Here is a 27,866-nt window from a genome sequence, read left to right as displayed (position 1 = left end):
GGGAAGCCAGACTTGCGCGTCCACAGTGCGTGTGGAAAGTAAATGGACAAAACCAGCTCAAACGGAAGCCATGCCAAAATAAACTGCGACACTTTCCGGGGACAATAATGCCTGGCGGATTGAGATGTGTACAACCAGTGGTCATTAAAAGAGCAAAGCTTCCCAATTTGGTGACCTTTTTTTTCTTTCTTTTGTTGTGCTATTCGCTTGTTTTAGCTGGTTTAGTTCGGCGTATGGATGGTAATTAGTCTAGGCTCGGCTAACTGGCGGCCATTAAGATGGTCGGCATATCTTCGCCGCTTTGCCGCTTTAGCAATAAGTGCATGGATATTGTGCCCGAATGCCGCATGTGGCATGGGCTAAAGTCAAACGCAACTTTCGCTTTCCATTTGATCGGGCCGCATTCGGTAAGTTGGTAAGTTGTAAGTTCACATGCATGTCCGGCGGCTTAACTGTTTAAATAATTATTACTTGTTCGTCACTTGCGCAAAAATTGCCCATTTACCGTTGCTTTGTTAGTTTTTCCACTCAACCCTGCCGGTCTAAACAAAAAAAAAAAAAAAAAAAAAAACTGAAAAAACATGAAAAAAAGATCCAAAAGAAAATAATGAAAACAAAGCAGGAGAAACAAGTCTTTGTCAAAAACGAAAGAGTTAAAAAAAAAAAGAAAAGAAGAGTTTTACGCTCCGCTGACTATGCTAACAAGCCCGAAGACATTTTAATAAGAACACTTTGCACACGGAGGCCAGGTCTTATAAATAGAGTGTGCGACAGTTATGATCGCAATTACCCCACACACCAACCCAACCCGAACTGCGATTGCGAGCCCGAGTTATTCCAGCGATTTCCCCACGCGACGCCACTTCGCAAAGCTCCACTACACTGGAAAGTAGTTCTATTAGCAAGAGATCTGTAAAGGAAATATGATATCGTTATTACTTTAGTACAGCTTCTTTAACTCAAATCAAAAAATCAAATAAAAATTGTACAAATTCTAGCCAACTAGCTATCTATAGTCCGATGAACGCACTCCCAGTTTTTCATGCTACATTGTTTCTCATTTTTCTCTCTGTGTAGGTAAATTGCCTCCCCCTTTTGCACCTGCTGCCCGCCCGTCAAGCAGTTCACACACTTGCGGCGGCCGTTTAACGGTTGTTTTGCCTTTGCGGCTGCGCTTTGGACTCTTTGTCATGTTCCGAGGGCCAAGAAGTGTTGGCCTGGCCAACACAGCAGAGGCGCTGCCGCCGGTGTAGTGTGGTATAATTAATTAGGCGCAGCCGCAGCAACAGCAACAGCCACCTTCCTCTTCCGTCGGGGGCACGCGAATTGGGTTGCACTTTCTAGCAGGAAGACGACGCACCTTCAGCTGCAAGCACCCACTTTTCCCTTTTCCGCTGCACTCAATTCAATTCTAGCCATAGAAAGTTTTAATACCCGAAATGAATGCTAAACTGGGAATTGCCCCCTATTATTTATGCTCATTGTTTGTGGCGCTCCACACATTTTAGCCGCAGCTTTTTTTTTTTGAGCCTAACGCTTTGTTTAGGCCAACAGCAATCGGGCGTAATTACAATGCAATTTTGTTAATTATCAGAAAAGTGTAACAACAGTAGCTGGAATCGCTTGACGACTCTCACTTTCCTGCGAATAGGTGAAGAGGAGGAGTGCGTGCAGATGGTGCATTAAAAACGCAATATTTTAGCCCACTGAAAGGCCGCTGATTTGATTGACGCCCCGAGGAAGGCGTCTCGCAGTGGTAAACTAGCAATCGCAAATGGCCAAGAGAGCGACCAAAAGCAAATGTTGACAAGTGAATGGTCTTTGGCTTTCCGAGCCTAGGGGCAAATCCGTCCACCACCAGGAGATGGAAGTTGCTGCAGAAGCTGGCGAAGCTGGAGTTGGTAGCATCCACAGTTCAGCTAACTGTTGCAACGTCTCATGCTGGCGGCGGTAAAATGCATTCACAGAAACCTCAGATACACTCGGATAGCCTAGCCTTCGATGGCTGACAGTGCGGTTCACGTGTGCAAGACAGCCATGATTTTGGCCAAATTAAAAGATCAAATGTCTCTGTTATGGCGGGGAAGAAAAACTGCGGAAATATTACACTTGATGGCGAAGAAATTGAGGAACTATGCAGTTTGTAATGAAACAAGTATGGTTTATAAAAAAAAAAAGGAAGGAAAATAGAACTGCACTTGTCAACAATTCTGGCTTCTATAATTATAATTGAAATTCTTGTAAACTACTTAAACGCAATCTTAAACCTCGTGGGAAAGTGTGATATTATTATATTCCCCACCCCCTGATACTTTAATACTGTTATTATAACAATTATTTTCATTTAGTCCTGCTGCGTTGCCTGGGCCAATTTTAATAAACAACGATTGCCCGCAGAGTTGTGGCACCATTTGTGCCTTACACCACCGTCCGGCACTGTAGCTGGTGGTTTTGGTTTTGGGCAGCGTTGCGTGGACGGCGACGGACTGACTGACTTGACTTGACTGAGTAGTGAGCAGTGAGCAGCGGGCACTGAGTGGCTGGTGAATGCCACAAAGCATAACATTTTTGGCCAGCCTTTTGTCTCGGTTGCAATTCTTTATGCCAGGGTTTCCACTTAATTGCGATGCGGCCGGAGGATGGGAGATGCATCTTGGCGTGACTTCTAATGCCCATTGAGTGCTCACCCAGCCAGCTCCGTCTTAAACTCGATGAGTGCAGCCAGCTCCTCCGCCTCCTCCGGCAATTCCAATTGCAACTCCATCCCCAGCTCCTTTTGCCATTTTCAGCCGCAGTGATGATGATTAGACACAGACATTAAATGCATTTCCCCGCGCTTAGGCTCGATGTGCTTTCCTCATCGTTGAGCGTGTGGAAATTTGTGAATTATGCACTGTGCCATATCAATTACCGACCGTAAAAGAATGAGCTTGTAATTAACGAGTCTCCCCCTTTCTGTTTTTGTTTTTTGCAGGGTGCTGAGGCCCCCGGGCGGCGGATCGAGCGACATCTTTGGATCGGAGATGCCGCAGACCCCCAGGAACGTGAAGAATCGCATGGCGTCCAACATATTCGCTGCCGAGAAAGATAATGGAGTGAAAAACAACGGTAAGCTTGAGTACCATCCATTATCGAACCCCCCATATGTATATGTGATGATGTGTGATCCCTAGCAATCGAAAAAAAATGAAAATTAAATCAATCTTAGTTGCTTGTTCTATCATTTAATTGGAAATTGTGCCCATGATGTGATATGTTTTTAGATATTGCCGTGGATTCTGGTCTATTAAATGCTTATTAAATGTGTATCGTTTTCTTCCCGTTCTCGTTCTTCTTTTTTTTCCTACCCCCGCTCTATATCTTTTCTTTTCTACGTATCTTTGCAGTACGACAAGGAGCTCACAGATTCTATTTCATTGGTACTTGAACTATGTCTGCCCTTTCCTAATTCATGTCAACAATTGCACAGTTGTCCCCTCACCCCGAAGTTAACCCAAAATTGTGTTCACTTTGCTTTGTGTTGTCGTCAGTTTTGTGCTAATTTATGTTTCAACGCAAATTCAACGCAGTTGCACTGACACTCACACTCGTCTCGACTAAACCCAGAACACAGCTCACCCACTTCCCACAGAAATACTGACCCACTCCAACTCGAGAAGTTGCATTATTCCCAACCGGTTGGCCTGCTTCCTTTTTCCACCTGCCGCCGATGACATTTCGAGCTCGAGCAGATAAAAGCCGAAAAGAACTCAAGGCTGCTCCTCTCATTCAATTTTTGCCTAACCTTTGCCATACAATACACACACAACGAAAGAAAATACGAAATCAAGTTTGCTTTAAAAATTTTAATTATTAAAGCAAATTTGACTAAAAGAAAAGTAAAGGGGAATACATTATTCCTTTTAATGAACTACGCATTTTATGATTTTTCTCAGTGTACTCACCCAACCACTGTCGAAATTACGTACAAGTTTTTAAAACACCGTTGAGAAACTAATTTTAAAATTCTACTCCAACACAATTCCACTAATTTGAATGTTTTATTTTCTTTGGTTTTCCCTCAATTTATTTGATTTCTTTGGATTTGTTACAACTCCCCGCAACCGTGATGACCAGGTGATGCACCACGTCGCGGCCAGAAGACCGTCGACTCCCACTCTCGGCTGTTTGGGGAGCCCACCCGCCCGATCACCCCCGGCAAGAACCACATGAAGAGCAGCATTCCCTTTGGTCAGAACACAGAGGCCGTTGCCGCCCAGAAGCTGCTGACCACCAATGGCCACTACAACGGCAAGAGCGGATCGGTGTCCTCGGCCTCGTCTTCGGTGTCGTCCTCCACCGAGAACCTCAAGATGAACAGTGGCTCGAGATCAGGTGAGAAGCGCTTAGCCCTAACTTGGGCTGGCAAGTAGTAGTAGTCGCTGGATTTGAACTCGATCGAAGAACTCAGCTGTCAGATTGGGGAGCCATCCAACGACTGGGTTTCCATTCAGTACGAACTTAGATCACGCAGTTGCTACACCGATCAAAACCAAAGCGCTTGAAAACAAAATTGTATTCAACGAAATAAGTTGTGCATTTATAAATATCTATATATATATATATTTTTTACTGCACACGCACGCACTATAAACGTTAAATCTCAAAATCGTGTCAAACCAACCAACCAACCAACCGACCAATCCACGAACAATAACCAATTGTGTCTGTTGAATCGTATCGCGTCAGTCTTCCGCAATATGAGCAGTGAGTACTTGTAGTGTCCAGTGTCCTTTAAGGACTCATCCTCATCCCCGATTCGCCTGCCTCCCCGCTCCTTCTTCCAACAGCAAGACCAGACACCAAAGAAACATCCCCACGCGTATCCTTGTGTCCCCCAGAACCGGCTCGAACCGAAACGCCAATTCCACCGGCTGACGACGCCCTATCCATTGATAACTCGTGCCGAGATAGCGAAGTTGGAGACGTGCCGGCAGATAACAGCACAGTCACAAAGTCCGATCAGGTGAACGAGGGCTGTCAAACTCGGCGAGACTCTGGAAATAATCCCGAACAGCCATACTCGCTGAACAAGATGGCAGGCGTGAGCAATGTAAAGGAGCCCCTTGGGCTCTGTCCAAACGAGATTAAGGAGGAGCAGCAGGCGTGCTCCAAACTCGATTCACGCAATCCGATCACGGGCCTCGGCCTCAACGGAGATGGTGTTGGCGGCCTCAAGCCCAAGAAGCTAAAGATCCGAGGTGGGCGTTTGGTTCTGGTTGTCGCTTCCGTCTGAAATTCCATACTCCAAACTCCAAACGAACATAGCCAATCCCCAAGTACTTTTATTAGTTGCGCTTTAATTTCGGATTCTTAGAAACCAATTTGATTTTATACACCTAGTTTGCATTCTAAGTAGTCAAATTTTCTAATGATATTCCTTTGTTTTCACAGAGGGCAACCCCGTCACAGGCGAGGGCTACAAGGTCGTAGCCAACGAGTATTCCCAGCGCCAGGAGTCGTCCAATGGCGGCACTCCGGTGATCAACAAGAACCGCATTCCCCCAGGCGGCTACTCGTCGGGCCTGTGGTAATGACAGCCGGAATTGCTCAGATCCCAGCACAAGCAATTGAGGAGCCGATGGCGGGACGAGACACTATAAGAAAAAAAAAAAACCAACAAAACAAGCAAAAAAAATCATACTACCCATCTAATATACGCATAAAACCCTACACTCCCGTATCCAGGTCAGAAAATCGAAAGGCACGAAAGTAGGACATGATGGCCAACGAATAATTAAGCGAGAGAATAGCAATTGCTCAACGATCTGCAGATGCAATAGTACGATACGCTTCCCAGATGAGAATTAATCAACCAATTTTAGAAGGCGGCGTTGCACCCAAACCTATCACTACCAACACCACCACCACCCCATTGCAAATCTGTAATTTAAATTCCTTAGTTGGTGTAAATCCATGTAACGCGTGTAGCCCCACAAAACGACGCCCGATCGCCTGCCCTCTGCAACTGCAGATATATTATATATATGATATTCATCAACCCGGTGTGTGCTTACGTGTGAAGCAAGCGAGAAGCAAGGATGCGAGCGGTGGCGGCCTGTTGGAGTCCTTTGATCACACATGGATTTTATTTTAGTTGCTACTACACGCCACATATATTTATATTTATACCAACTGCATTCACACGAACACTCACGAAAACACATACATACATACATTATAAACATTGTATTACATTACATTAAATATGTAATTTAAACGGTACGACAGCACTTTCTAATGTGCACGTGCTAATTAAGTGTAAAAATACAAAATTCAAGCGCGAATATTTGTTCAATAAAAACCTTTCGTACATAACATGCCTTTTTGTCCTTATTTAGAAAAGTGGTCGGGCTGGACGGAAATTGTTTGGAGTTAATAACCTTTTGACCGAGGTCCTAAGCTGAAGTTAAAAACTAGTTTTCAAGAAACATTTAATTTTTCGCGCCCATAAGCTTAAATCGTCGATAAGCTATCGATTGACATGCTGTGGGTTATCGATGTTCACTTTCTTGGTCTGGCAACACCGTGCAACGCCGTTCCAGTTTATTTGCGGCCCGTAGCTCTGCGACGCCGCAAACAAAATGGCTCTGATTTTTGCAGACTACAATAAGTTTTAGTTTTGGCCATTTTTCCGCTGCCCCAGTGGGCTAAACGCAGATGCAAAAGGACCCAGTGAGGTGTGTGCTGCTGCACCGACTGTGAAGATGGAACCTGGTGTGCGCAACACCTCAGAAGAGCTCTACCAAGTGAAAAACCAGACAGCCGTCGTCGTTATTGCCAATTGTGGCATATAGGATACGAAAACTAGTTCTCACGCATACGCACTCACACATTGAAGAGCCACTGACGACGCGAGCTGTCGCAGAAAAGCCTCTTCCCAGCCAAAAGATGGAGGGCATGGATCTGTGGACGTCGATGTTCTCGTCCGACTTCGAGGAGGGTGAGGCGGAGAGCGGGGTGGCGGAACTGGAGGACAGCGAGCAGTACGGGAATGGCAATGATGACTTCCTAGGCGATACGGCGATCCTTGATTCAGGCGATGCCATCGATGACCTGCTGGATGCCGAAGAGGATGAGAGGGAGGAGGAGGATGATTACGAAAAGAACTCCAAGGAGCCAAAGCAACCAGATCCCGACGATGATGCGCTCTTTGATTTTAATATGGAACCTATTGTAGATATAGCGGAGCCACAGCGTCCATCGTTGGCTCCTGCTGGACCCATGAGCCAACAAGTGCGTCCGCCAATGCAGCGACACTCATTCCCGGGAGCTGGGGGTCGACCCAGATTGGGTTCCGGACTGTCTGTACGACCCACCACCTCGCAGATCAATGCAACGGACGAGAACGGAGTGCCAATTAACTATGAGTTGGGCGTAGTCTACATCTGCCCCGCCTGCGGTGGTGAATTCCGGCAACAGGACCACTGGAAGCGGCACATGAACCACATTCACAAATACAACACTCTACGTGGCTTGAACTTTACGCCGCTGGACAAGCTCTATCAGCGGTGCAGGGAGTGCAACAAGCGGATTGCCATGCACAGCCGGGAAAACCTGCTTAAGCATAAGTTCACGCACCTGCCCTTCAGGTGCACCAAGTGCTACATCTGCAAACGGGAGTACAAATACAGGTACGGTAATGAGTATCCTATTCAGCCCTTCCTTAATAGTAATGTCTTTTAAAGGCAAGATCTTATGGTTCATCTTCGCATGGTCCATTGCGATGAAGTCGTGGCCATGATGCGGGAGGGTTACAATGCGGCGGGGCGGAAGACACGGGTTCGAGAGTCTCGCACCGAGCAGCTGCTGCGGGAGAAGAGCTTCCGAGAGAATGATGACCTTGGGGAGGAATCTGATCGCATAGAGGTTCGGAATGAGCTGCTCGAACCGGATGCCGATGAGTCTGGCACCCAGGAGCAGACCGTGTCTGAAGAGGTTTCCAAGAAAAAGGCTGGTACTCGAGGAGCAGCCGAACTGTGCGAGGATTACATACACTACATGTGTCCAGACTGCGGCACCGACTGCGACACCCACGCCCAATGGAGCCAGCACATCGAGTTCGTCCACGACTACGTCAGCCGAAGGGGACTTAATTTCCGAAGCGTGGACATGCAAATGCAGTGCCTCGAGTGCAAAAAGGTGAGTTTCGATTTATAAACCAAACTTTGCTGAATCAATTATTTTTTATTATCTCAGATTGTGACTCCCAATACCATTAAATCACTTCGCGCCCACAAATTCAGCCATTTGTCGCAGCCTGAGTGGCTGCGCTGTAAACTCTGCTACAAGGGTTACACGGATCATCAGGAAATAATCAGACATCTGCTGCAGCAGCATCATATGGATACGCTTATGTCGGAGGACGCAGAGGAGGAGGATGGTGACGCTCCCTCGGCCATAGAGGATGAATGCGACGGGGACAATGGAAACGGCGAGGGAAATGGCGCCCCTTTGGACGAGGACTCGCCCTACTTTGAAGACGCACCCAGACGCGGCGGTCGCATCAGCAGCGACGACATTTTCGAGCCTCACATCGACTACCTCTGTCCGCAGTGCGGCAAAGAATTCATCGAGAAGAAGCACTGGCGCACCCACGTGGTCATGGCGCACAGCATGAACGATCTGAGCAAGCTTAATTTTGAGATGATAAACGAACGGCAGCTTAAGTGCACTGAGTGTGACAAGATCATAACCAATGCGTATGGAATCCAGAATGCCCAGCAACACAGGATCACGCATCTTCCATTCAAGGCCTACGCCAGGTGCCGCAAGTGCCACAAGTCCTACACGGACAGGAAGGGTCTCGTAAAGCATCTGGCCACCCATCATCGGGTTGGTTGGCCACGAAAGCTTTCGGGAGGATGCCCAGCTCCAATTCTCACACCCGCCAAGCAGCCACGCAAACAGATAGTGACGGTAGCCAATGAAACGTACGAGATAATCTATCTGGACGACGTGGATCAAGGCGGCATGGAGGAGGATAACGACTTTGGTGAACAGATGCAGGCAGAAGAGGATGAATATCCAATTGCACCGCCACCACCATCACCACCACCGCCGCCACAGCCAACAACTCAAGGAAATCATCAACGCTACAAGTGCGTCCACTGTGGCACACTCTTCGCCACCCAGGCGGCCGTCCGTGTTCATATTAGCGAAAAGCGGTGCAGGAAGACAGTGGTGAGAAGGCGTCGACAGCCAGTGATGAGCTCTGCAGATCCATCCGTGCCCACCGTAGAACAAAATTACATCTTCTTGTGCCCATCCTGCGGATTTGAGTACAAGACTCAGTTCGAGTGGCGCCGTCACATCAATGAGGTGCACAATTTTGACAAGCGCCAATATCTAAACATGCGTCAGTTGGATAAGTATCGCTACCAATGCACCCAGTGCAAGGACATTGTATGCAATTCGAAGCTGAAGGGCTTGCAGGATCATCACTTCCGACATCTGCCCTACAGACTGTACCTCAAGTGCCTGATCTGCGGCACCTGCTACAATCATAAGCCGAATATAGCTGCGCATTTGAGAGCCCGTCATAGCATTTTTGATAGGGAGACACCGACGATGATTACAAAACCGAAACAAGTCCTCGGCCGTTATAAGGATAACAGTAGGGAGAACCCCAAATTGCCCTCTCCTCCACCGGCTCCAGCACTGGCACCAGCACCGCCCTCACCACCTGCATGTTCCTCTTCTGCTGCAGCCAGTGCAAGTAGTCGTTCCTTAAAACCACAGCCTGGTGGATTGCCAGCCCGACCCGCTGGTCTCAACACGCTGGAGGACAGTATCTCGTACCACAATGCCGTGGACCTGGACTTCATCACGTATTTTTGTCCCAAGTGCAATCAAAACTTTGACTCTCATGCTTTCTGGCGCAAACATATTGTGGAGCAGCACAACTTTAACAGCCGTGAGGGCCTCAACTTTCGGCAGATCGACAACCATCACTACCTGTGCCTGGAGTGCTACAAACGGGTGACCGTGACGCACACCAAGGGCGCCATCGGGCAGCTACAGTCGCATAAGTTCCGCCACCTGCCCCATAGATCCTTCAAGTGCTTGACTTGCGGCGGTGAGTTTGTGCGAAAACAAATGTTCTTCAAGCATTTGAACCGCGACACTAACCGGTGTGACAATCGTCCGCACCGGGAATTCGATGACGATGAACCCGACCAGGATACGCTATTGAGCACCATTTACCATCTAACGTGTCCGCAATGCGGTGACAATTTCAAAACTCACAATAAAAAGGAATGGCGGGAGCACATCAACGACCACCATGGCTTGACCAAGTTGGAACTTTTGCACATGACAAAGGTGGGTGAAGACGTCTACCGCTGCCAGGACTGTGATGAGGAACTGGAGACGAATCGACAGTGGGTGCTACAGTTCCATCGATTCCAGCACCTGCCCCACGCGGCCTACATCCGTTGCAAACTATGCAAGCAGAGCAGTGCGGACGGTGCTGATGCGGTGGGTGAGTTGCACAGCCTCCGCGAGCTGCAACAGCACATTCGTAAACACCATCCAGGCCTGGGGGATGCCGAGATGATATCACTAATCGAGCAGATAATCCAGGACGAGAAGGAGCAGGAGGAGGGCACGGAGCAGACCAATGATGGTGAAAACCCTACTGGTCAGGACTCAGGACCGTATATGCCGCTGCCGCCACATCTTTTGGACGATGATGGCGACGTGGAATTCGAAGATCAGTATCTGCTCGGCTAGTATTAATTTTCGATTTATTTAAATTAGGATCCTAGTGGCAAAATGTAATCTTTCCATCATGCACGTCCGTTTTTTTTTTATTTTATTTTAAAATGCGAGTGTATTCGATTTGCATATTGTATTATGCAGTGTCTTTTACTGAAACCATGAAAGTATATTTCACTTTTAAATTCCGTGTTCGTTTTTTATTTTAATAGTTCTGCGAATCGAACATAGATTACGTTTTGCCACTAAGCTAGCCCGTTTTTATGACCCAAGTCGAAATAACCTAATCCACTTCCACAACACCTGTGTACTTCCAGTGGCAGACGGATTCAGATATTCAAGAGATTAATTAGAGTATTCGTATAGTTTACCCATAGACACCGCCTAATTCTGATTACGGACTTTTAGCTGTAGGCTACTCTTTAATTGCTAGTATTAAGAATCCAAGCTATTTATTTTCGATATAATCTCAATGAACGGTAACTGATATTATCAAAATTATAATTATATTTTCAGCACCACTGCTTCGACTAATAAGAAATTGGTCTCGAAAAAGTTGGTCTATGCACGTGAGCGTTTATGCGCTGTTTGATTAATGTTAATAAATAAAACATTTAAAATTCTAAATTAACTCTCTGGAATGCTTTTACTTATACAACAACAAAAAACAAATGTTTCGGTATATTTTGTTTTATTAGTATTCAAGTTTTATATTATTTTTGCCTTAGACCAGTCACAAAACTGATCTCCAAACTTTTCAGGCTCGGGGGCACAACAGAAGTCGTTCGTAACGCATTATCGTAGGTAAATATCAACATTCTCGTCTCAGAGTTAATACGGATAAAGTAGTCAAAGTTTCAAACTATATAATCCTCCAGTCCTTGTGTCAGCTGCCTCAGGGTGGTAATCATCATGATAATCATACGATATGTTCGGGGTCCTCAACTCAAAGCTAACGCTACGGTTTTAAATGTTACGCGATAATAATAAATATGTAATAAATACTTTTGAAAAGCATAAACAAATTGCACACTCGTAATAATTGCCACTAAATGAATAATACGAAAACAAATACCGATACAAGTCCAGCCCGGAATGGGCTCAACAAAAGAATGGTCTTAAAATTAGCAAACTGATTGCATGGAATGATGTCTCCGTAATTGACTGACCAACTGACTGAACCAGTTTTGGGGTCACTCGCATCAACTCGCTTCCACTTTGTGCACGACCTGCCTCCTATGCGACTTTAAACGTACAAATCTTATGCAACTATGCATGGTGTGTGTTGTTTGTGTGTTTAGTAACAATTTGTTGAAGTAGTAGTAGTAGTTGCGGTTCCTCACAGCGTTGGCATGTTGCGCCGATGTCCGTTGCCGGAACCGCTGGACTCCGCCTCCTGCTGTGCCTTCTGTTTGGCACGGCGAGCCTTTTGGCGTGTGTGCTCGATCTGGAAGTCCTCTACGCGCAGATTCAGTCGCATCATATTGTTGATGATGAACTCCTCCTCCACGATATGCTCCTCGGGTGAACGCAGCACTGCCAACGTCTCGCAGAGACCAGTACACGTCTTTCGCACCTTGTGTCGGCTTAGTGAAGCCCCAATAATGACCAGAGCCACCTTGAAGATCACGCGGATGCCTTCGGCTAGAAAGCAATCCCATACTCGCAGCAGTGTCTCCCAGGGCAGAGTCCGCGTCATCGCGCACAGGAACCAGTCGGTCATGTAGAGCAGCGGCTCCACTTTGTGCTTCTGCAGGTGCCGGTACACGGGCGGGCATGTCTTCTTCAGCAGACCCTCCAGGATGCCAGCATCGTTCTGGATCACCTCCAAACCGGGTATGAAATAGTCCTGCAGGTATCTATAGAAATACACACGTTAAATAGAAGTGCGCAAATATGACTTTTAGGTGGACTTACACATCGCACACGCTGACAAACACCCAGAAGGCGTCCTCCGCGGGCAGGTGCATCAATAGGAACGCTGCTATCGGTGCTTGCGCCTGGCAGAAGCCCACCTTGGGATTGTATATCGAGTAGGCCTTTAGCACATTAAAGAGCTCGATTTGTCCGACCTTCTGCTCGTCGAGAAACATTTCATGGAACGGGAACTGGCGATGCTTATCCTTCTTGATCTCTTCGATGGTCGTCGGGTTACCGGGCTTTTCCAGAAGCTCGTTGTAAACGTTGGGGTTCTTCTTCTTTAGCAGATACGCCCCCGATAAATAGAACCAGGCCTTGGGTCGCACCGACTTGGGTATGCCCTTGCGACAGCGATCTCGGATCTGCATGATAGAACTAAACATTAGGTTTTGTAAAGATTGTTGTCGAATTCTCATACTAATAGGAATACTATGAGCTTCTTTTAGATTTTGTTCGCACAAAAGTGAGATCACCACTCTTTAAACAATCATTAAATTCAATATTACCTTTTTGTAGTTTTTTGACATGTAAATGGACCAGTTGTCGATCATGTAGAGCCACTTCTTCTCCCGCGCGATGATCTGTGCCTTGGACAGCGGCTCCTTTGGCTTGTCTGTGCGCTGGAAACCGCCATAGAAGCCATTTCGGTCCGGGCAGCTGGAAACGGTCGAGCAGAGGGAGATGGTATCCAGGGATCGCGGTGCCGTGGCCATCGCCAACGCCAGCTTTCCGGCTGCAACTACCTTGAACTGAAAGCAGATTTCGTTACACGATCGGCATGTACGCCCACTAACAGCAACCACTAATTGTGAATGCAAATTTCCTGATACAGCTACGTAGATATAAATATCTGGGCGAGAGCCTCTCTGTGCTTGAATAACAACAAGTGCGCAATTAAGCGGACTAATGCTCTCCTTCGCGCTGGGAGGAAATCGTAATTGTGATGCTGGCTCCACATTATTTTCGGCAATCTCCAACCGTTATCGCTATCAGTACTTGGTTGGTTAACATAAATTTGGGCTATTTCGAGGTGATAACTATTAATTGATTATGAAATATGATGGGCTCATGGTCACACCTCATCTTCGTGGAGCAGTTCCAGTCGGCTCAGACTGCAGCCCAGCGGCGAAAGATACAGAAAAGGCATTGTCCACCAACTGAGCGGAAATCTAAATAGTTCACTCTGCAATATTTAAGCCAAGAGCGCCGTAAACAGCTGTTGATTGGTCCCTAATCGGACCGCTGGAAGGCGGTAATTACTCATCCACAGCAGATGCCTCCAAACGGAATGGGACAGTGAAAGTACGAGTATTTCTATATTCACGCGATTCTTCCATGCCTAATGACAGTGGGGCACGGGCTGTCGGCGGTGGCACTTCCACTTCCCCATGCAGCGCCGGATGCTCGAGTTTGGCCTAATGAACAACTCACTTCAACACAGCGGCCGCCACAAAAACAATAACTAATTGAGGCAACTGTGTCTGCGCCAGAACAAGTGGCTAAATAATTGCAACCGCCAGACGAAAGAAGCCAGAAAGAAGGGCTATTAATTTGTAGAAACGAGATTTTTGATACCCAGTACTTTTCAGAATTTGTCGAAGATCATATGCTTTTACAAACTATTAAAGCCTTTTAAACATTTTTAAGACTGAATAGTTTAGCTCGTTTGAATTTGCATTCGAAGTAACTGATCAGTGTCTGTTATAATTTCAATCCCGTGTTGAGTTCCGAAACATCATACCCTCTCTAAGAAAGGGTGGCAAATCAGCGAATGGGGGAAATCTCAATGCAAACGCACTACACGAACACAAATGCAATCTAGCAAAGGCTGCAAGATAGCCGACAAAATGCGACCTTGGAGGCCTACGGATCGCGGAACGGGGAAACGGAACGAAACTAAACGAGAACCCTTATCGAGTCGCGGGTGATATAAAGCAAGATCGCATACATATCTCGGCAGCGGCGCGTCACTTCAGTGGGTGGGCGGGCGTTTGGGGTAGGGGGCGGTTGGCGCGTTGGAGACCCAACTATTTGGGCCCATTCATTTCTTAACTTAACTGACATTTGGCTGCCATTTTGCCTATGCGCTCCAAAATGAGTAAACCAGTGCCTAAGTGTGGGTGCGTATGTATGTGTGAACAATACGGGGCAATTGTTGTTATTAACAGCTAACCGTTGCCACACCGCCCGCCCCCACATTCACATGTAAACTTTTTGCCTCACCTTTTGCTATGCTCTTCTCGTTGTTGTTGTTGCTGCTGCTCTGCTGGTATTGTTGCTGCCGTGGAATGCGCAATAGGCGATATTAAGGTTTAAGGCGATTTTGGGTTTATTTGTCGTTTGGATTTTCCAGCCCACACTTGCGCCAGCACAAATGTGTTGGATTTTAAGGTGAAAACATTATTTCCGCAGAGCTTTTTGTTTATTTTCTATGCAAAATAAGGGAGAGCGAGATTGGCGATGGCAACGAAGCGACTACTGTGCGATAGTCGCTGAAGTTATCGATACTTTGTAGAGCAAAAACCAGGTGGCAACGTTCAAGTTTACGCTTTTTTTGTAAAGGCTGCCAGAGTTTTAAATAGTTTTATGGCGCCTTCTTCGCTTTATTAAAACAATTTCAGTGACCTTACAGTAATTCATTCGGGAGCTGGGACATCCACTTGGAGCCCACTTTAAGCTGTGTCAATCGCCACAGTAGCAGCCAGACAAGTGGAAACACATGGACTACCGCAAACTCAGCGAATCTGCTGAGGATATCCCGCCAAGGACCAACATTTGTAATCCCATGCAAAAGCACCAGCGACATGGCACTATTCATAAGCAATAGTCTCACAAAGATTTGCTGTTCGTATGAGGCCAGACTCTTGTAGTTTCCCGCCATGATGCAAAGCACAAGCAGCCAGGGAAGGATTAGCTTCAGCACCATAACCAGGCCGTAAGTGAGAGGTGAGTATCCAAAACATGTCTCGTGCAAGATATCCAGGAAGTCATCGAAGGCCGGGAAGCTGCCAATGATGAAAAGGGAGTACCAGCTGTACACTAGTATGTAGTGGGCGGCTGTCTTTGGACCAATGCTTTCATTTCTCTTCAGTTTCATCCGCAAGGCCAGCTGTAACTCCATGGCCAGCATTTGGATGACCACCGATTCATAAGAGGTGCAGGTGAGGGTGTATAGTGTGCTCAGGTCGAAGAAGAACACCTCGCTGGCCTGCAGATTGCGACGCTGCCAAAGGACAAGAAATCCCAAATAGATCCAGGATACCAAGTACATGATCCACGGATGCCAGCCGATCAGGATGTACTCCAAGGCAGCAAGGAGAACCGGTATATTACTCAGCCATGTGAGAAGGTTAAGGTACACGCCACAGGCCAAAGGACGCAGTACAGTAAGAAAGATACTAAACATGAGGGCTCCGGGCTGGGAACAGCCCAGCGATTCCGGAAGAGCCGACACAACGGTGAGTCCAAGGAGCAGTAGTAGCCACAGGTAGAACTGGTGTCCCCTTCTCTTGAAGGCTTCCCTGTTGTTATAGGAAGCAAATCCCAAGTAGCCCACTGCCAGGATGTAGCGTCGGAAGAAGCCACCGAAACAGATTAATGCCAGTAAGGCGGTGGACATCAAACTCTTACGGCATACCATTTTTGGTCTCTCTCCCAAAATTTTAAGCGTCGTCCTCCAGTACAGTGAGGGTATGAGTAGGATCGCCTGTACCACCAGAGGAATCCTTTCGAGCATCATAATAATCACGAGCACACCTGTCAGCAATCGATGAAATCCTCGGGCATACACCAAACGCTTGGAGGAGATTACCTCCTGGATTTCTATTAGATTTCTGCACTTTTTACCAACTGTTAGATGACAGCGCAGGCAATATATCCAAGCGATTCCAGCAAAACTCACTGCCGTAATCGAGACATGTCTATAGTAATCCTTAAAATAGTCCATTCCCTTGATCAGCACGGGCATGTAATTGCAGCTATAATCCAAGAGAGCCCTGAAACGTCGCTGCTTCTTGAGGGCCAAAGACTCCTTTACAAAGTTGTCCATCATCTGAAAGCTTAGCCAGAAGGCGGGCATCCTTTTGGGATGGAGTTCCCTCAGCCGGCGAGCCTGTGCCAGGAGCTGCTTGGCATTAATCAGCATGGCGTTGGCCTCGTAGCGCAAACTGGCGTTGAGCATTCCCTTGGGCAGCATTCCGCGGCTATAGACCGGTGGTGGGACTCCTAGAAGGGCACTCATCAAGGCTGTCAGGTGAGGAGTATTAAGGACATGCAAGGGCAGCCTTAATCCCGCCTCGTTCGCCATAAAGCTGCGCCCGGGCATGGATTTAATGTGATTCACTCCAGATCCCCAAAGAAAAAACGGGGATTCAACTGCCAGACTGTACTCGCCTGAGAACAGGACACTTAGTTAGTACTTAAATAGAATGGTTTAATCTTACTTTTCGTTTGGGGATCGCCAAGATTAGAAGTGAATAGGTAAGCTGTTCTTTGATCGGGAAAAGTTTTCTCAAAACTTTTGTAGACGTTCCACACGTTTTCTTGAATCCGTTGCAGGCTTTCACAGGATGGCTCCACACCGGTCATGTGAATGAAAAATATGACTCCTGTGGTATTTAGCAAGAGGCGGGATCCACCGCCCAGAAATCTTTGAACAGACCGACATACGAAATCTTCCATTTCGGAGCACGACTTCGTAACTCCTTCTCCATATGTCTCAAAAGACAATTCCCTGGGTCTTTCGATTTTGGGAAAGCGTGAGATTAGCTCTGTCGTTGTCCACGCAAAACTGCGTTTACACCGATCGAATATAGAGTCAATGGATGCTGGGGTTCCTAGCCAGCCTCGTGCCACGCTGGCTGCATCCTCATTGAATCCGGAAAACAAGGAAATATATGGCGATATCGAGTGGTAGGTAATTGTCTCCGGACGACTAATCCCCACCAGTCCCTGGTGCAGAAAGAGTTCCCGCAACAGTGGCACGTTGGTGCAACGATTGGCCAGAAAAGACTGAGCAGATAATCCGTCCCTTACGAGTACAACTAAACGATCTGCCGGCGGAGGCTCTTTCAGGTGTTCCACTTCCTGCGGCTCCAAGCTGCCCGGGTATGTGGATCTAAGATAGATCAATACAACCGCGAAGAGCAACAGTAGCTGGAACAGCACAAAACTTCTAGTTGAATCCAACATTATGCAATATATAGAATTTCCTTTCAGGTTCGAAATTTATGTTCAACGAATGCAAGGGTTGCTATGGAGTTTATATTTTTAAGGCAGCTCATCGATGATGAATCGATCATTCCAGTTCTGAATAGTTCAGAAATGAAGTTGGCCCTTCTCCAAACGTTTCTGTGGTGCTTCTTTTCAGTTGTCGTCAATGTGTCGTTCGTATTGTATCGTCGCCTCACATATCGACTAGTGGGTAAAGTACAAGTCCTGATGGAGCTGTGGAAATCTAAGGTGGTGCTGGTGCACCTCCTGCTGCTGATTTGCATAATGCGCATCTTTTATCAGTCCGGACCACTGTCGCAGCTGGAACCGCAGAAGACATTACTGGATATGGGTGTACCACCAGCTGCCGATCGTCTGGTGGTTTTCCTTCTCGAAGGACTCCGCGCGGACACGTTATTTTCGGACAACTGCAGTGGGGCTGTCTACATACGGGATATAATCCTGCGCCAGGGACTCGTCGGCATATCTAAAACTAGTGTTCCAACTCTGACCCGATCTGCTGAAGTAGCCCTATTCGCTGGATTCAATCCGATGCCATCCATATTGCCTACCTCTAATTTCGATACGATTTTCAATCGCACTTTGGCTTTCGACAAGGGTGCGTTTCTCCGTTTCTCCCATCTATCGGATCTTCGACGACGTCTGACGAAACGAGCTTGTTTGGAAAAGTTATGGTACGCAAATAAATTGGTGATGCTCGTTAACCTGGCCGAAGTCGGTGGTGCCAGTCCCTTGGATATTGGTTTTCAAATGAAGCTGCACAATACCCAGCGGAACATTCGAGATGCATATGAATTGATTGAGGCCACCTTTAATGACTCGAAAACGGCATACCTTTATACATCAGCACACGGTCTTACTTATTTCGGTAAGTGTCCTTTCGCTCACATTTTGTTGACTCCAAGGAATGGGACAATTCTGGGATTTCAGGCTCCCATGGTGGCGGTTCGGATGAAGAACGGGAGGCGCCCTTCCTTCTCTGGGGTGCCGGAGTGAAACACGTGACCGAAAATATAACCTCTGACTTTGTGCTCAACAATGGCGTAGGCATGCAGCTCCACAAGCTGGACCAGATCCAGTTGGCTCCTCTTATGTCAGCCCTCATTGGCCTACCGCCACCTGTCAACAATCTGGCCATTCTGCCCCAGGGCTACATGAAGGTGTCCCGGGAATATGCGAGAAAGTCCGTACACCTGAATGCTCTGCAACTTCTGACCCAAGCCAAGGCCATTATAAGACTTCACGAACGGGGAGTTTTCCACAAGTGGCTGCCAAAGGATAAGGATCTGGATCTGCAGCAGATTGCCTACTATCAAAACCAGATGGATCACCTCCTTGATATGGGCTGGCGAAGTAAGGCGCTGGAGACGAGTACGCTGGCAATCAAAGTGGCACTAAAGTCCCTGAAGTTCTACCATAACTACTATCACATTCCACTCGTGGTGACCACTGTGCTGGCTCTACTGGGCTGGCAATTCTACCAACTGGTGAAGTTATCTCAAAATGTAATGGCCCCCCATTATATGCGCAGGGGCTACCTCACTTGGTGCACGATCTTCCTGGCTTCGCTGGGACTTTTGCTCGGCGAAATGGTCTTTTTGCAATGGGCTCCGTTCATGACGGTCATCTGTTTGGTGGTACCCTTTGGCGTCTGGTGTATGACCTTGGCCGCATTACCCCAGAATGGTGGCTGGATCTTCGAGCCATTGAAACACCTAAGATGGATTGTAGGACCAGCTGCGGTAATGATTGCGTCGATTTACTGCAACTGTCCTTTGAGCTTGGCCTATATCCTCTGTGTTGGCTTCTACAATCGACGTGGCTGGTTGCATCCTTCGCCAAAGTTCCTGGCCTGGTTGGCTCTCGTCCTTCTACTGGGCGGATTCCTTTGGTCCCAGAAGGGAATGCAGATCCTAATGACCACCAACTATCGTGTCGTTCTGCAGGCGATCAGCATGCTGGTGGTAATTGTGCGTCCCTGCGTCCTCAACGAGAATCACAAGTGGAAGGTGTGGGTAATCAACGGAGGAATACTGTTTGTTGCCGCCATCGGAATCTTCCTCAAGGAGATGGGCAAGCCGGTTCCCTTATACCTATTTGCTGCCAACTGGGCGTATCTTATCTATGCGTTCGCATCGGTGCCCTGCAGTTCGAGGACCACTCCCCAATCTCGCCTAGAGTTGATTCGCTTCAACTTGCTTACGCTTCATGTACTATTGAGTGATTCATATGTATCCCTCTTCGCCCAGGGCTTGATTATCGAGTATCAAATGGGACTCGAAGTGCACGAGAAGTTCAAGGAAGCAGATGAAGATGTTAAGATACTAACTTCCTCAAAGCATCTACAGATGTGCTATCGCTTCGCTGTATCCATCCTACTTTACTTCTATGCATCCCTATTTGGAACTGGCCACTGGGTAGGTGGCTTCACCTACTTAGCCAACTCTGCCCGATTATTCCTTCCGGATTCCAGCAGCGGACTAGTGCCGCTGCTAGTGCTCATCCATTTGCTAATTCCCTCAATAGTGATTATGGCCAGCGTGGTGGCACTGAGCAGCTTTGGACGTCAGCAGATCCGCACGATATTCTCCAGTTTGATGCTCATTTGCAACGCCGTCGTTTTGTTCTTCGTTGTGTTTGTTCCGCATAACGCCTATTGGCCAATGGCACATCCATCCGTAGTTCATGCACTTCTGGCCCAATTGACTGTCATCCTGATCTTGGCTTGCGAATCCATAGTGACCATCTTCTTTCGTAGACTTAACATGAACAGATGTTCAGACTGGAGACAAGAAGCGGATGAATTTGAATCCAGCTACCCCCCGATTACCACAACTGCTGTCTAATTGTCTAATCAAAGTGCTAAGAAATTATAATGTAAAACAAATTTATGGTCTATATATTTAGAACTTTATAAAACTTTCACTTCTACATTTTTGAGACTGTATATTTAACCGTTCGTTGGGTTGATTCATTACATTATAGTATATCTATAAGGATTGAGTTATACAAGTATGTACGGTTCGAAGGCATAATACTTTAAGTAGAAAACTAGCTTAAATGCAGCTGACTGGATTAGGTACAACTTTGAAGACGCTTACAGCCAGGAAATGAGACCTTGTTGGCTCCCAGTTTAGTAACCAATAACCAGATGCTTAATCTACTCCGATTTCGGTTTCATTGATTCCAAATGAGCCTGAAAGTGTTATGATATACATATATTAACAACAAAATAAACGAAAGTATAGTAGCAACTTACCTTTTCGGCAACTTTAAGAAGGCTGTCGAATGTGTTTTGTCCAGTTTCCATTACCATTCCATGGAAGATCTTCGATTCGCTGGAGGTGAGAAGTTCGTACGGAGATCCAAACTCTACAAGATGACCAGCATCCATGACCAGAACACGATCCGAATCCATTATCGTGTTTAAACGATGGGCTATCGTAAGCACTGTACAGTCCCGGAATTTGCTCCTTATTGTTGCTTGGATCAGCGCATCTGTTTGCGGATCCACATTGGCCGTTGCCTCATCCATAACCAGAACGCGATTCTCTCGGAGAATAGCCCTGGCCAGGCACACTAGCTGCCGTTGGCCCACACTGAAATTACTGCCACCCTCGGATATCTTGCTCTGCAGTCCGTTTGGAAGTTCGGAAATCAAAGGTTTCAGTTTCACCTCCTCCAGTGCATCCCACAGCTTTGCATCGTTATACTCCTCAAAGGGATCCAGATTGTACCGCATGGAGCCAGAGAAGAGCACAGGTTCCTGCGGTATTATGGATATCTTGCTGCGTAGATCAAAGAGTCCCATGTCAGCCGTATCCCTTTCATCGATGGTAATGATGCCCTCGTTGTAGGAAAGTCGGAAGAGTGCGTTAATCAGCGAGGATTTGCCAGCTCCAGTGCGGCCCACTATGCCCACCTTTTCGCATGGACGGATACGGAAATTGAGCGCCTTTAGGACGTACTTGGCCTGCGGATCCGGGAAGTAACGAAGGCACAGATCCTCCGCGATAATCTCACCCTTTTCAGGCCAACTAGGCGAGGGTTTTTTGCCCTCGCGTGAATCGAATTCGCCTTCTGGTTCGATCTCGTCGTACTCCACAACTCGTTCCACTGCGGTCATTGTGTTCTCCAGTTCGGCCGACTGTCGCATTGCCCACTGCACCATTCCGGTCATACCCATTGCCTGGGTAATGGCCAGACCCACTTCTCCAGGACTTTGCGGCGGGTTTATAAAGTAGTTCAGGATGATGATCACAATATACAACGTGCAAAAGCAGTCCAGATAATAACCAAAGGCGCGATTCGTCGCCAAGAAGGTATAATATCCGGAGCTGTGCAGGTCTTGCAAATTGTCGAACTCAGCAATAAGTTCCTTCTGAGCTCCTAAGGCACGTATCGTTGGCAATCCGGTAATTGTGGCACTTAGATGGGAGTATATAGGTGATCTAGCTACAGCCTCCAATCTTTTCACATCCCTCGATGTCTTCAGATAAAATTCCCTGATATAGTAGAATATTATGGCCAATGCCAAGGTTAAAATGAGGTAGTACGGATTTGTTATGCAAATCACAACAATGATGCCAAGTAGCGTGAGAAAGAGTTGCACCACATCCAGCATAACGCTTGGCAGTACTTCGTCCAGCTGGCCGAGATCCTTTGAGAATCGATTGAGGATGCGTCCCGATGGATTCGTGTTGAAGAAATACATGGCAGCCCTCGTAATGCCCTGGTACATAGCATTGTGCAGCTGCGTGGAACTGCGCATGGCCATTTTGTAGAAGAGCATGGTCCGTACAATGGTAAACACCACAACAGCTACATTGAGCGCGGCAAAGTAATACATATCCTGCGGATCCGTGTTAATATCTGTTTGACCGTCCACGTTCTTGTCCACCCTGTTGAAAGAAAAGGTAAAAAAATATTTCTATCCTATAAAGGGGAAATTGCGGAATTGTTGCCTACCAGTACGATAAGAAGTAGTCCGCTGCCGAGCATAGAATCTGAGTAGCCAGGCATAGGAAGACCATGAAGAAGATCATGAACCAGCTGCTTCCCGAGGTCAAATACTCCTTGTACAGCCCCAGACCGATCTTTCCCTCCACTCGCGTCTCCTGCATCTGCAAGGATGCCTCCTGGGCCATTGACTCCGCCATGGAGCTCAACGAAGTGAAGCTATTGTTTCGCGTACTCGGCTTACTGTTCTTGCTGCCCCTTCTGCTCAGCGAGGGTACATTTAGAAGGTCTAGACCATCACCACCTGCACCATCGATCTCGTCCAAATCTTCAGCATCTTTATTGGGTGCCGTCAGCAGTTGGGCAAAGTCCAATCCACTGCGCTTCATAGACGAGTACGTCCCCATTGCGCTTATCCGACCCTTATCCATGATAACTATCAGATCAGCCTGCTCCAGGAACTGCAACTGGTGAGTGACCAGTATGACGAGCTCACTCCTCAAGTAACCGCGCATACACTGATCGAACAAGTGGCGCCCAACGTGGGTATCCACAGCGCTGAGTGGATCGTCAAGTAGATAAATATCTGCTCGTCGGTAAACTGCTCGTGCCAAACTTATCCTGGCCTTCTGGCCGCCGGAGAGGGATGCTCCTCGCTCACCGACTATGGTCTTGTCCCCGAAGGGCAATAGTTCAAAGTCTCTTTCCAAGGCGCACTTCTTCACTACGGTGCGATAACGATGCTTGTCCCAATCCAAGCCGAACAAGATGTTTTGGCGAACAGTTCCCGTAAAAAGCCAGGGCTCCTGGGCTGCATAGGAGTAACTGCCATTGATCCTGAGTGTACCACTTTCCCCCGGTAGTTCGCCAAGTATTGCTTGTATTAAACTCGACTTGCCAGCGCCCACGGGTCCGATGACGGCTACCAACTTTCGACGACCCAGCTGCAGGTTGATGTCCTCCAGAGTGGGCTCCAGCGAATGGCTCTCCCAGCGAGCCTGAAATTGGCTGAACTCGATCAAATTCTCTGGGATTCCATTGCCTTTAGGACTGTCTCCATTTGGGGATTCTGCTTTCTGGTTGGCATTTTTGACCTTTGACTTATCCCTGACTTTTGTCTCCGGACGATGCATGAACGCCTCCAATCGCCTAACGGAAACCAATAGCTCGGCAAACTCGGAGATGCCCTGCGGGAAAAACATTGTCACCGATCGGCGTAGGATATTGTAGTAGGCAGTGACGAAGAAAGCCTTCTCGGCATTGAGAATGTTTCCCAACAGGACGAAGGCAATCAGACTGGAGGAGGTAAATATGCGGGACAGGAACATCGCAAACGAGATGAGGATGCCGCGGATGTAGTTCACTTGCTTGATGCACAGCATCTCATTGAAGCGGGTCATCTCCACCACCTTGCCGAATGGCTTCTCCCAGGCGTACATCTTGATGACCTGGATGCCTGAGATAATCTCGTTCATCATGCGGACACGTTCGTCCGTTCGCAAAGCGGTACGCAGGCGTAGAACGCTGGTCCGCTTGCCGAGGTAGGATTGGAATGGCAGGAACAGAAGCATTATAGCAACGCCAAACATGGATGATATGCCAATCTAAAATATCAGAAAAATATATTGCTAAATGTGCTGTATTCAGTTTCAGCGGGGTATAACTTCATTTCGATATTAATAATGGATGTACTTGACTTCCTTAATTGGCCGCACACGATAAGCAATTAATAGGAATACCACAATATTTGTATTCATGACAAAAACATTTTTCGATAGTTACATATATATATTTAGGAAACGTACTATCAATTGGTGCCATAACAGGAAAAGATTGATCGAAGATATATTAGAAAAATATTTAATTAACATTGAAAATAAGTGTCCATTCATAAATATTATTATGATAAAGTATAACAAAATATAAAAAACTTTCCACCAAATTTTCGGTGACATTGAAAGCTTGCCGTGCTCAAAAAAAACTTAAAAGAGCCGATTCGGAACAGGTTTAAGCATTTGAGCTTTCGACTAGAAAATTTCTATTTGATTTTCTGACCACCTACGTACCTCGAGATACATCAGGTAGGTAACTGCAATCAGTTCCAACGGAGCTATCCACAGGTAGTGAACGTTGATCAGTACCAAGTCAAATCGACCCACATCGTTGGACAGCAGATTGACCACCTGACCCACTGTGGTGTCACCCAAAGCGGTTCTACTCAGCCGCAGGGCCTTGCGATAGATTAGACTGCTAAGTGCTGCAATTTGGAGAGGATTAACATCTGGATTAGCTGAGATAATCAGCACTTACCAATGCGCATCTTCATGCCCAGATGAAGTAGACCCAGCATATAGGGATGACCGATACACACACTAAACACGGAACCAGCTATAAGACCCGCTGCCCATAACTGGGCCTTGGAGCGATCCGGATCATTCCCGGCAAAGTATGCCATCACTCCAATCAGGCAAATGGGCTGGGTGACTCTGTAGTTGGATAAGTGGATTGGTAAGTATTATTTCAGATTCTATGGTTCAGAACCCACTTACTTGGTCAAAAACTCCTGGGCAAGCAGGAATACTCCCGTAATGAACAAATGAAAGCCAAACACTTTCGTCAGGGCGCGACCCAAACGTGGAGTTTCATTTTTCGCCACCTGCTCATCCCAGGCTGCGCACAACCGATCTCCCAGGGAATCTATATATTAAAGATGATACCCATTAATATAGCTGCGAATGGAAATTAATCAAAGAACTCACCCGATTTGTGCTCTTTGAGGGCTCTATATAGATCCTTTTGTTCCAGCGTCTTCTTGCGGCCTTTAAACAGAACGGGTAGGGCAAAACTTCACGTTGGATCGGCAACAGCATTACGTAGGTAGTTTTTATTGGGTGTACAATAAAAACATAATTAGCGAAAGACTGTCTGTTATCAGGCAATGATACTGATAAAGTAAAAAACGAACGAACAGACAATTGACAACAACTGACAACAGTTGCTATCCAATGCAGCGTTGTAAAGCGAGTATGTCACGGTCAAAATTGTTAGAAGCGAATGATGTTTTTTCCTCAAAGCTCAAATTTCACAGACTACAGAAATAATAATTAAACTTCTATGCAACTGCGCAAAACCCATACAAAGTTCAATTTTAATAACTACCGTACTTATCTCAGTAAAACCGAATGTTTTATTAATAAAAGAGTACATGTATGTACATTTTCACAGCATCCATATTTGCTGACGCAAATGAATCTATATCTTACGATACGCGGACACAAAAGAACAGTTCAGAGTTCCTTATCTTATATGTTATTAAATAATTACATTACATAAACAAAAAATAAAAGCTCTATACGTTAGCCGAAGATAAACAAATTCTGTTATGTCAAAAAGGAATCTTATCAGAAGCTGTACATCAAAATTAGTTTGTTGCGTTTTAAGTTTATGTGTTCTATCGCAATGATTCATAACATTTGTCAGCAGTTTTTCCCCTTTGGATATCTAGTTCTGTACCTAGCGCTGTTAGATTTCCTCTGGAATAATTTTGAAAATGGATCTTAGCTAAGTGTCGCCCTCAATTGGTAACCAATTGAATGGGAATCCGAGCTCCCGTGAAATGCAAAATGATTTTGTCGCCTCGGTCACGCGAATTAAGCGAACCATTGAATGAAATAATCAACTTGTCAGTGTTGTCACGTTATATGCTCCCCAAATCCCCCCCCCCCACACACACACACACAACAAAGCACATGAATAAATAACACCTAAACTAGTCATCAATGGGTGCTTTTTTCTTATCATCGCGCCGAAAAAAAATGTTCGATTTTAGTTTACTAACAATGCCATGATCTTTGAATATGTGTATTAATAGACTTGTAAACTGGTTTCTATTAGAGCTATTAAGTTTATAACCCACATACATATACATATATATATTCTATTCTTTTTGCAATGAGATGGTTGGACAAACCATTTAATTAAAAAGAAATAAAAATTTAGTCTCGAAATGCCCAGAAAGATATAATTTCTACGCTCACCAGAACATAAGTGACGAGAGGGGACTGGATCGCTCCCGTGGATTCTCCGGCAGTTCATCGGCTTTCATCGACTGCATGCTGATTGCACTGATTGGAGCTAAATTGCACTATATAGAGTGTAGCATTACAAGTACAGGGGACTTGCTCGGTCACCGGGATTGCCTTTGGACGACGGCGGTTGATTAGCACTTTTCGATACGAAAGGGGACACGCGCTCTATTTTAATATAATTAGTTTGGCATTAGCCGAGGAGAAACCAGATGGAAATGCGAGCGATTTCAGATTCCGATCTACGAATTCGATTTCTATTCACGTTTGCGGGAAGTAAACTTTTCCACTGGCACAATGCAGACTTCAATATTGCGTGGCATTCGGATTGGAAGAAGTGCTGCTGCGAGATCACGGTTCCAAAAAAGATCACTTCACGCGGAGATATTCGGTATTTCTATCTGTTGCAGGCGTATTTCGTCATAGATTGCCTTGTATTTCGTATGTGATTTAGTTCATAGCACATCTTACTTATCGCGAACGTATCGAAGTACACATGGCACTGCGCGCTACTCTACCCACGACTATCTGCTCGCTCCGAAGGTCCGACTCGTTCTGACCCGATCCGCTCTCGGGCTCCACCTTAAATACATGTCACTCTCTGGGTAGGTGTTGTGCCAGGTTAAGATCAGCGCTCTTTGTGGGTGCTCTCCAATGCTCTTGGTGGGCTCTCCATTACACTAGACTCTTTGCCACTCTCTTTATATCGCTCTTTCATAGCACTATTCTCGATCTCTTTTGTTTGTGGGTTATTTGTTTAGTCTTTAGTGAGACTAGTGATAAGCAGGTTAACTTATATTTTCCTCGTTTTGCGCGACACTTTGCAGTAGTAACCAACGTGTAACAATGATACGACACTTTTATGGTGCTGGCAAACATTATTCTAACATGTCCGATAAAGCTGTTGACTCT

The 27,866-nt window shown here is 46.5% G+C and overlaps 6 protein-coding genes across 14 annotated transcripts in view; 3 read left to right on the top strand and 3 right to left on the bottom strand.

Moving 5' to 3' along the window:
- Nucleotides 1-6,355, top strand: part of Jupiter — a 29,521-nt gene extending 23,166 nt beyond the window's left edge. For 2 of the 7 annotated variants that reach the window (NM_169406.4, NM_169408.4), the window contains 4 exons: nt 2,975-3,108; nt 3,387-3,419; nt 4,117-4,374; nt 5,434-6,355. In NM_169406.4, the coding sequence (NP_731597.1) occupies nt 2,975-3,108; nt 3,387-3,419; nt 4,117-4,374; nt 5,434-5,573 (565 nt within the window). In that variant the 3' untranslated portion in view covers nt 5,574-6,355. Of the gene's footprint in view, nt 1-2,974; nt 3,109-3,386; nt 3,420-4,116; nt 4,375-4,496; nt 4,747-4,829; nt 5,241-5,433 lie in introns of those variants that run through there. The other 5 variants (NM_169404.4, NM_169407.4, NM_169405.4 and 2 more) reach the window with 4 other exon arrangements.
- A 239-nt stretch (nt 6,356-6,594) lies between these two features.
- Nucleotides 6,595-11,387, top strand: CG6791 (uncharacterized protein). 2 transcript variants are annotated; one of them, NM_169403.2, is made up of 4 exons: nt 6,595-7,673; nt 7,728-8,181; nt 8,239-10,362; nt 11,275-11,387. In NM_169403.2, exons 1-4 carry the CDS (start codon nt 6,931-6,933, stop codon nt 11,290-11,292), a joined length of 3,339 nt encoding a protein of 1,112 aa, NP_731594.1. In that variant the 5' UTR covers nt 6,595-6,930; the 3' UTR covers nt 11,293-11,387. The 2 variants fall into 2 exon arrangements, with proteins under 2 accessions (NP_731594.1, NP_650090.1); NM_141833.3 differs by lacking the exon at nt 11,275-11,387 and having other exon boundaries at nt 8,239-11,043.
- A 48-nt stretch (nt 11,388-11,435) lies between these two features.
- wkd (whacked) lies at nt 11,436-15,165 on the bottom strand. 2 transcript variants are annotated; one of them, NM_141832.4, is made up of 4 exons: nt 14,902-15,165; nt 13,185-13,427; nt 12,676-13,040; nt 11,436-12,617 (listed from the first exon to the last, which is right to left on the bottom strand). In NM_141832.4, the coding sequence occupies exons 2-4, from the start codon at nt 13,389-13,391 to the stop codon at nt 12,098-12,100; spliced, it is 1,092 nt and encodes a 363-aa protein (NP_650089.1). In that variant the 5' UTR covers nt 13,392-13,427; nt 14,902-15,165; the 3' UTR covers nt 11,436-12,097. The 2 variants fall into 2 exon arrangements, with proteins under 2 accessions (NP_650089.1, NP_731593.1); NM_169402.3 differs by lacking the exon at nt 14,902-15,165 and adding an exon at nt 13,757-13,814 and having other exon boundaries at nt 13,185-13,698.
- Nucleotides 15,166-15,264: 99 nt separating this feature from the next.
- Nucleotides 15,265-17,915, bottom strand: CG5342 (uncharacterized protein). The gene is made up of 2 exons (NM_141831.2): nt 17,121-17,915; nt 15,265-17,070 (listed from the first exon to the last, which is right to left on the bottom strand). Exons 1-2 carry the CDS (start codon nt 17,866-17,868, stop codon nt 15,305-15,307), a joined length of 2,514 nt encoding a protein of 837 aa, NP_650088.2. The 5' UTR covers nt 17,869-17,915; the 3' UTR covers nt 15,265-15,304.
- Nucleotides 17,916-17,995: 80 nt separating this feature from the next.
- Nucleotides 17,996-20,840, top strand: CG6790 (uncharacterized protein). The gene is made up of 2 exons (NM_141830.3): nt 17,996-18,778; nt 18,841-20,840. Exons 1-2 carry the CDS (start codon nt 18,001-18,003, stop codon nt 20,754-20,756), a joined length of 2,694 nt encoding a protein of 897 aa, NP_650087.2. The 5' UTR covers nt 17,996-18,000; the 3' UTR covers nt 20,757-20,840.
- Mrp4 (Multidrug resistance protein 4) lies at nt 20,804-27,491 on the bottom strand. The gene is made up of 8 exons (NM_141829.3): nt 26,907-27,491; nt 25,629-25,714; nt 25,419-25,566; nt 25,180-25,355; nt 24,936-25,126; nt 22,879-24,473; nt 21,170-22,811; nt 20,804-21,106 (listed from the first exon to the last, which is right to left on the bottom strand). Exons 1-8 carry the CDS (start codon nt 26,981-26,983, stop codon nt 21,071-21,073), a joined length of 3,951 nt encoding a protein of 1,316 aa, NP_650086.2. The 5' UTR covers nt 26,984-27,491; the 3' UTR covers nt 20,804-21,070.
- Between the last annotated feature and the right edge of the window lie 375 nt (nt 27,492-27,866).

This window comes from Drosophila melanogaster, chromosome 3R (genome assembly GCF_000001215.4).
Source record: "Drosophila melanogaster chromosome 3R".
Lineage (NCBI taxonomy): Eukaryota > Metazoa > Arthropoda > Insecta > Diptera > Drosophilidae > Drosophila > Drosophila melanogaster.
Note: the sequence above shows the minus strand (reverse complement) of the source record. Positions and strands in the feature narration are given on the sequence as shown.

Excerpts from the sequence above, each read along its gene's own strand:
- CG6791 (NM_141833.3), top strand. The coding sequence starts at position 6,931 with ATGGAGGGCATGGATCTGTGGACGTCGATGTTCTCGTCCGACTTCGAG. Across the intron at positions 7,674-7,727 it reads AAACGGGAGTACAAATACAG|GCAAGATCTTATGGTTCATC; the intron begins GTACGGTAATGA and ends TGTCTTTTAAAG. Across the intron at positions 8,182-8,238 it reads AGTGCCTCGAGTGCAAAAAG|ATTGTGACTCCCAATACCAT; the intron begins GTGAGTTTCGAT and ends TTATTATCTCAG.
- wkd (NM_141832.4), bottom strand. The coding sequence starts at position 13,391 with ATGGCCACGGCACCGCGATCCCTGGATACCATCTCCCTCTGCTCGACC. Across the intron at positions 13,041-13,184 it reads TGTCAAAAAACTACAAAAAG|ATCCGAGATCGCTGTCGCAA; the intron begins GTAATATTGAAT and ends TCTATCATGCAG. Across the intron at positions 12,618-12,675 it reads TTTGTCAGCGTGTGCGATGT|ATACCTGCAGGACTATTTCA; the intron begins GTAAGTCCACCT and ends GTATTTCTATAG.
- CG5342 (NM_141831.2), bottom strand. The coding sequence starts at position 17,868 with ATGTTGGATTCAACTAGAAGTTTTGTGCTGTTCCAGCTACTGTTGCTC. Across the intron at positions 17,071-17,120 it reads TGGCGATCCCCAAACGAAAA|GCGAGTACAGTCTGGCAGTT; the intron begins GTAAGATTAAAC and ends TCCTGTTCTCAG.
- CG6790 (NM_141830.3), top strand. The coding sequence starts at position 18,001 with ATGAAGTTGGCCCTTCTCCAAACGTTTCTGTGGTGCTTCTTTTCAGTT. Across the intron at positions 18,779-18,840 it reads ACACGGTCTTACTTATTTCG|GCTCCCATGGTGGCGGTTCG; the intron begins GTAAGTGTCCTT and ends CTGGGATTTCAG.
- Mrp4 (NM_141829.3), bottom strand. The coding sequence starts at position 26,983 with ATGCAGTCGATGAAAGCCGATGAACTGCCGGAGAATCCACGGGAGCGA. Across the intron at positions 25,715-26,906 it reads CTCTCGTCACTTATGTTCTG|TTTTGCCCTACCCGTTCTGT; the intron begins GTGAGCGTAGAA and ends TCCAACGTGAAG. Across the intron at positions 25,127-25,179 it reads GGGCATGAAGATGCGCATTG|CACTTAGCAGTCTAATCTAT; the intron begins GTAAGTGCTGAT and ends TCCAAATTGCAG.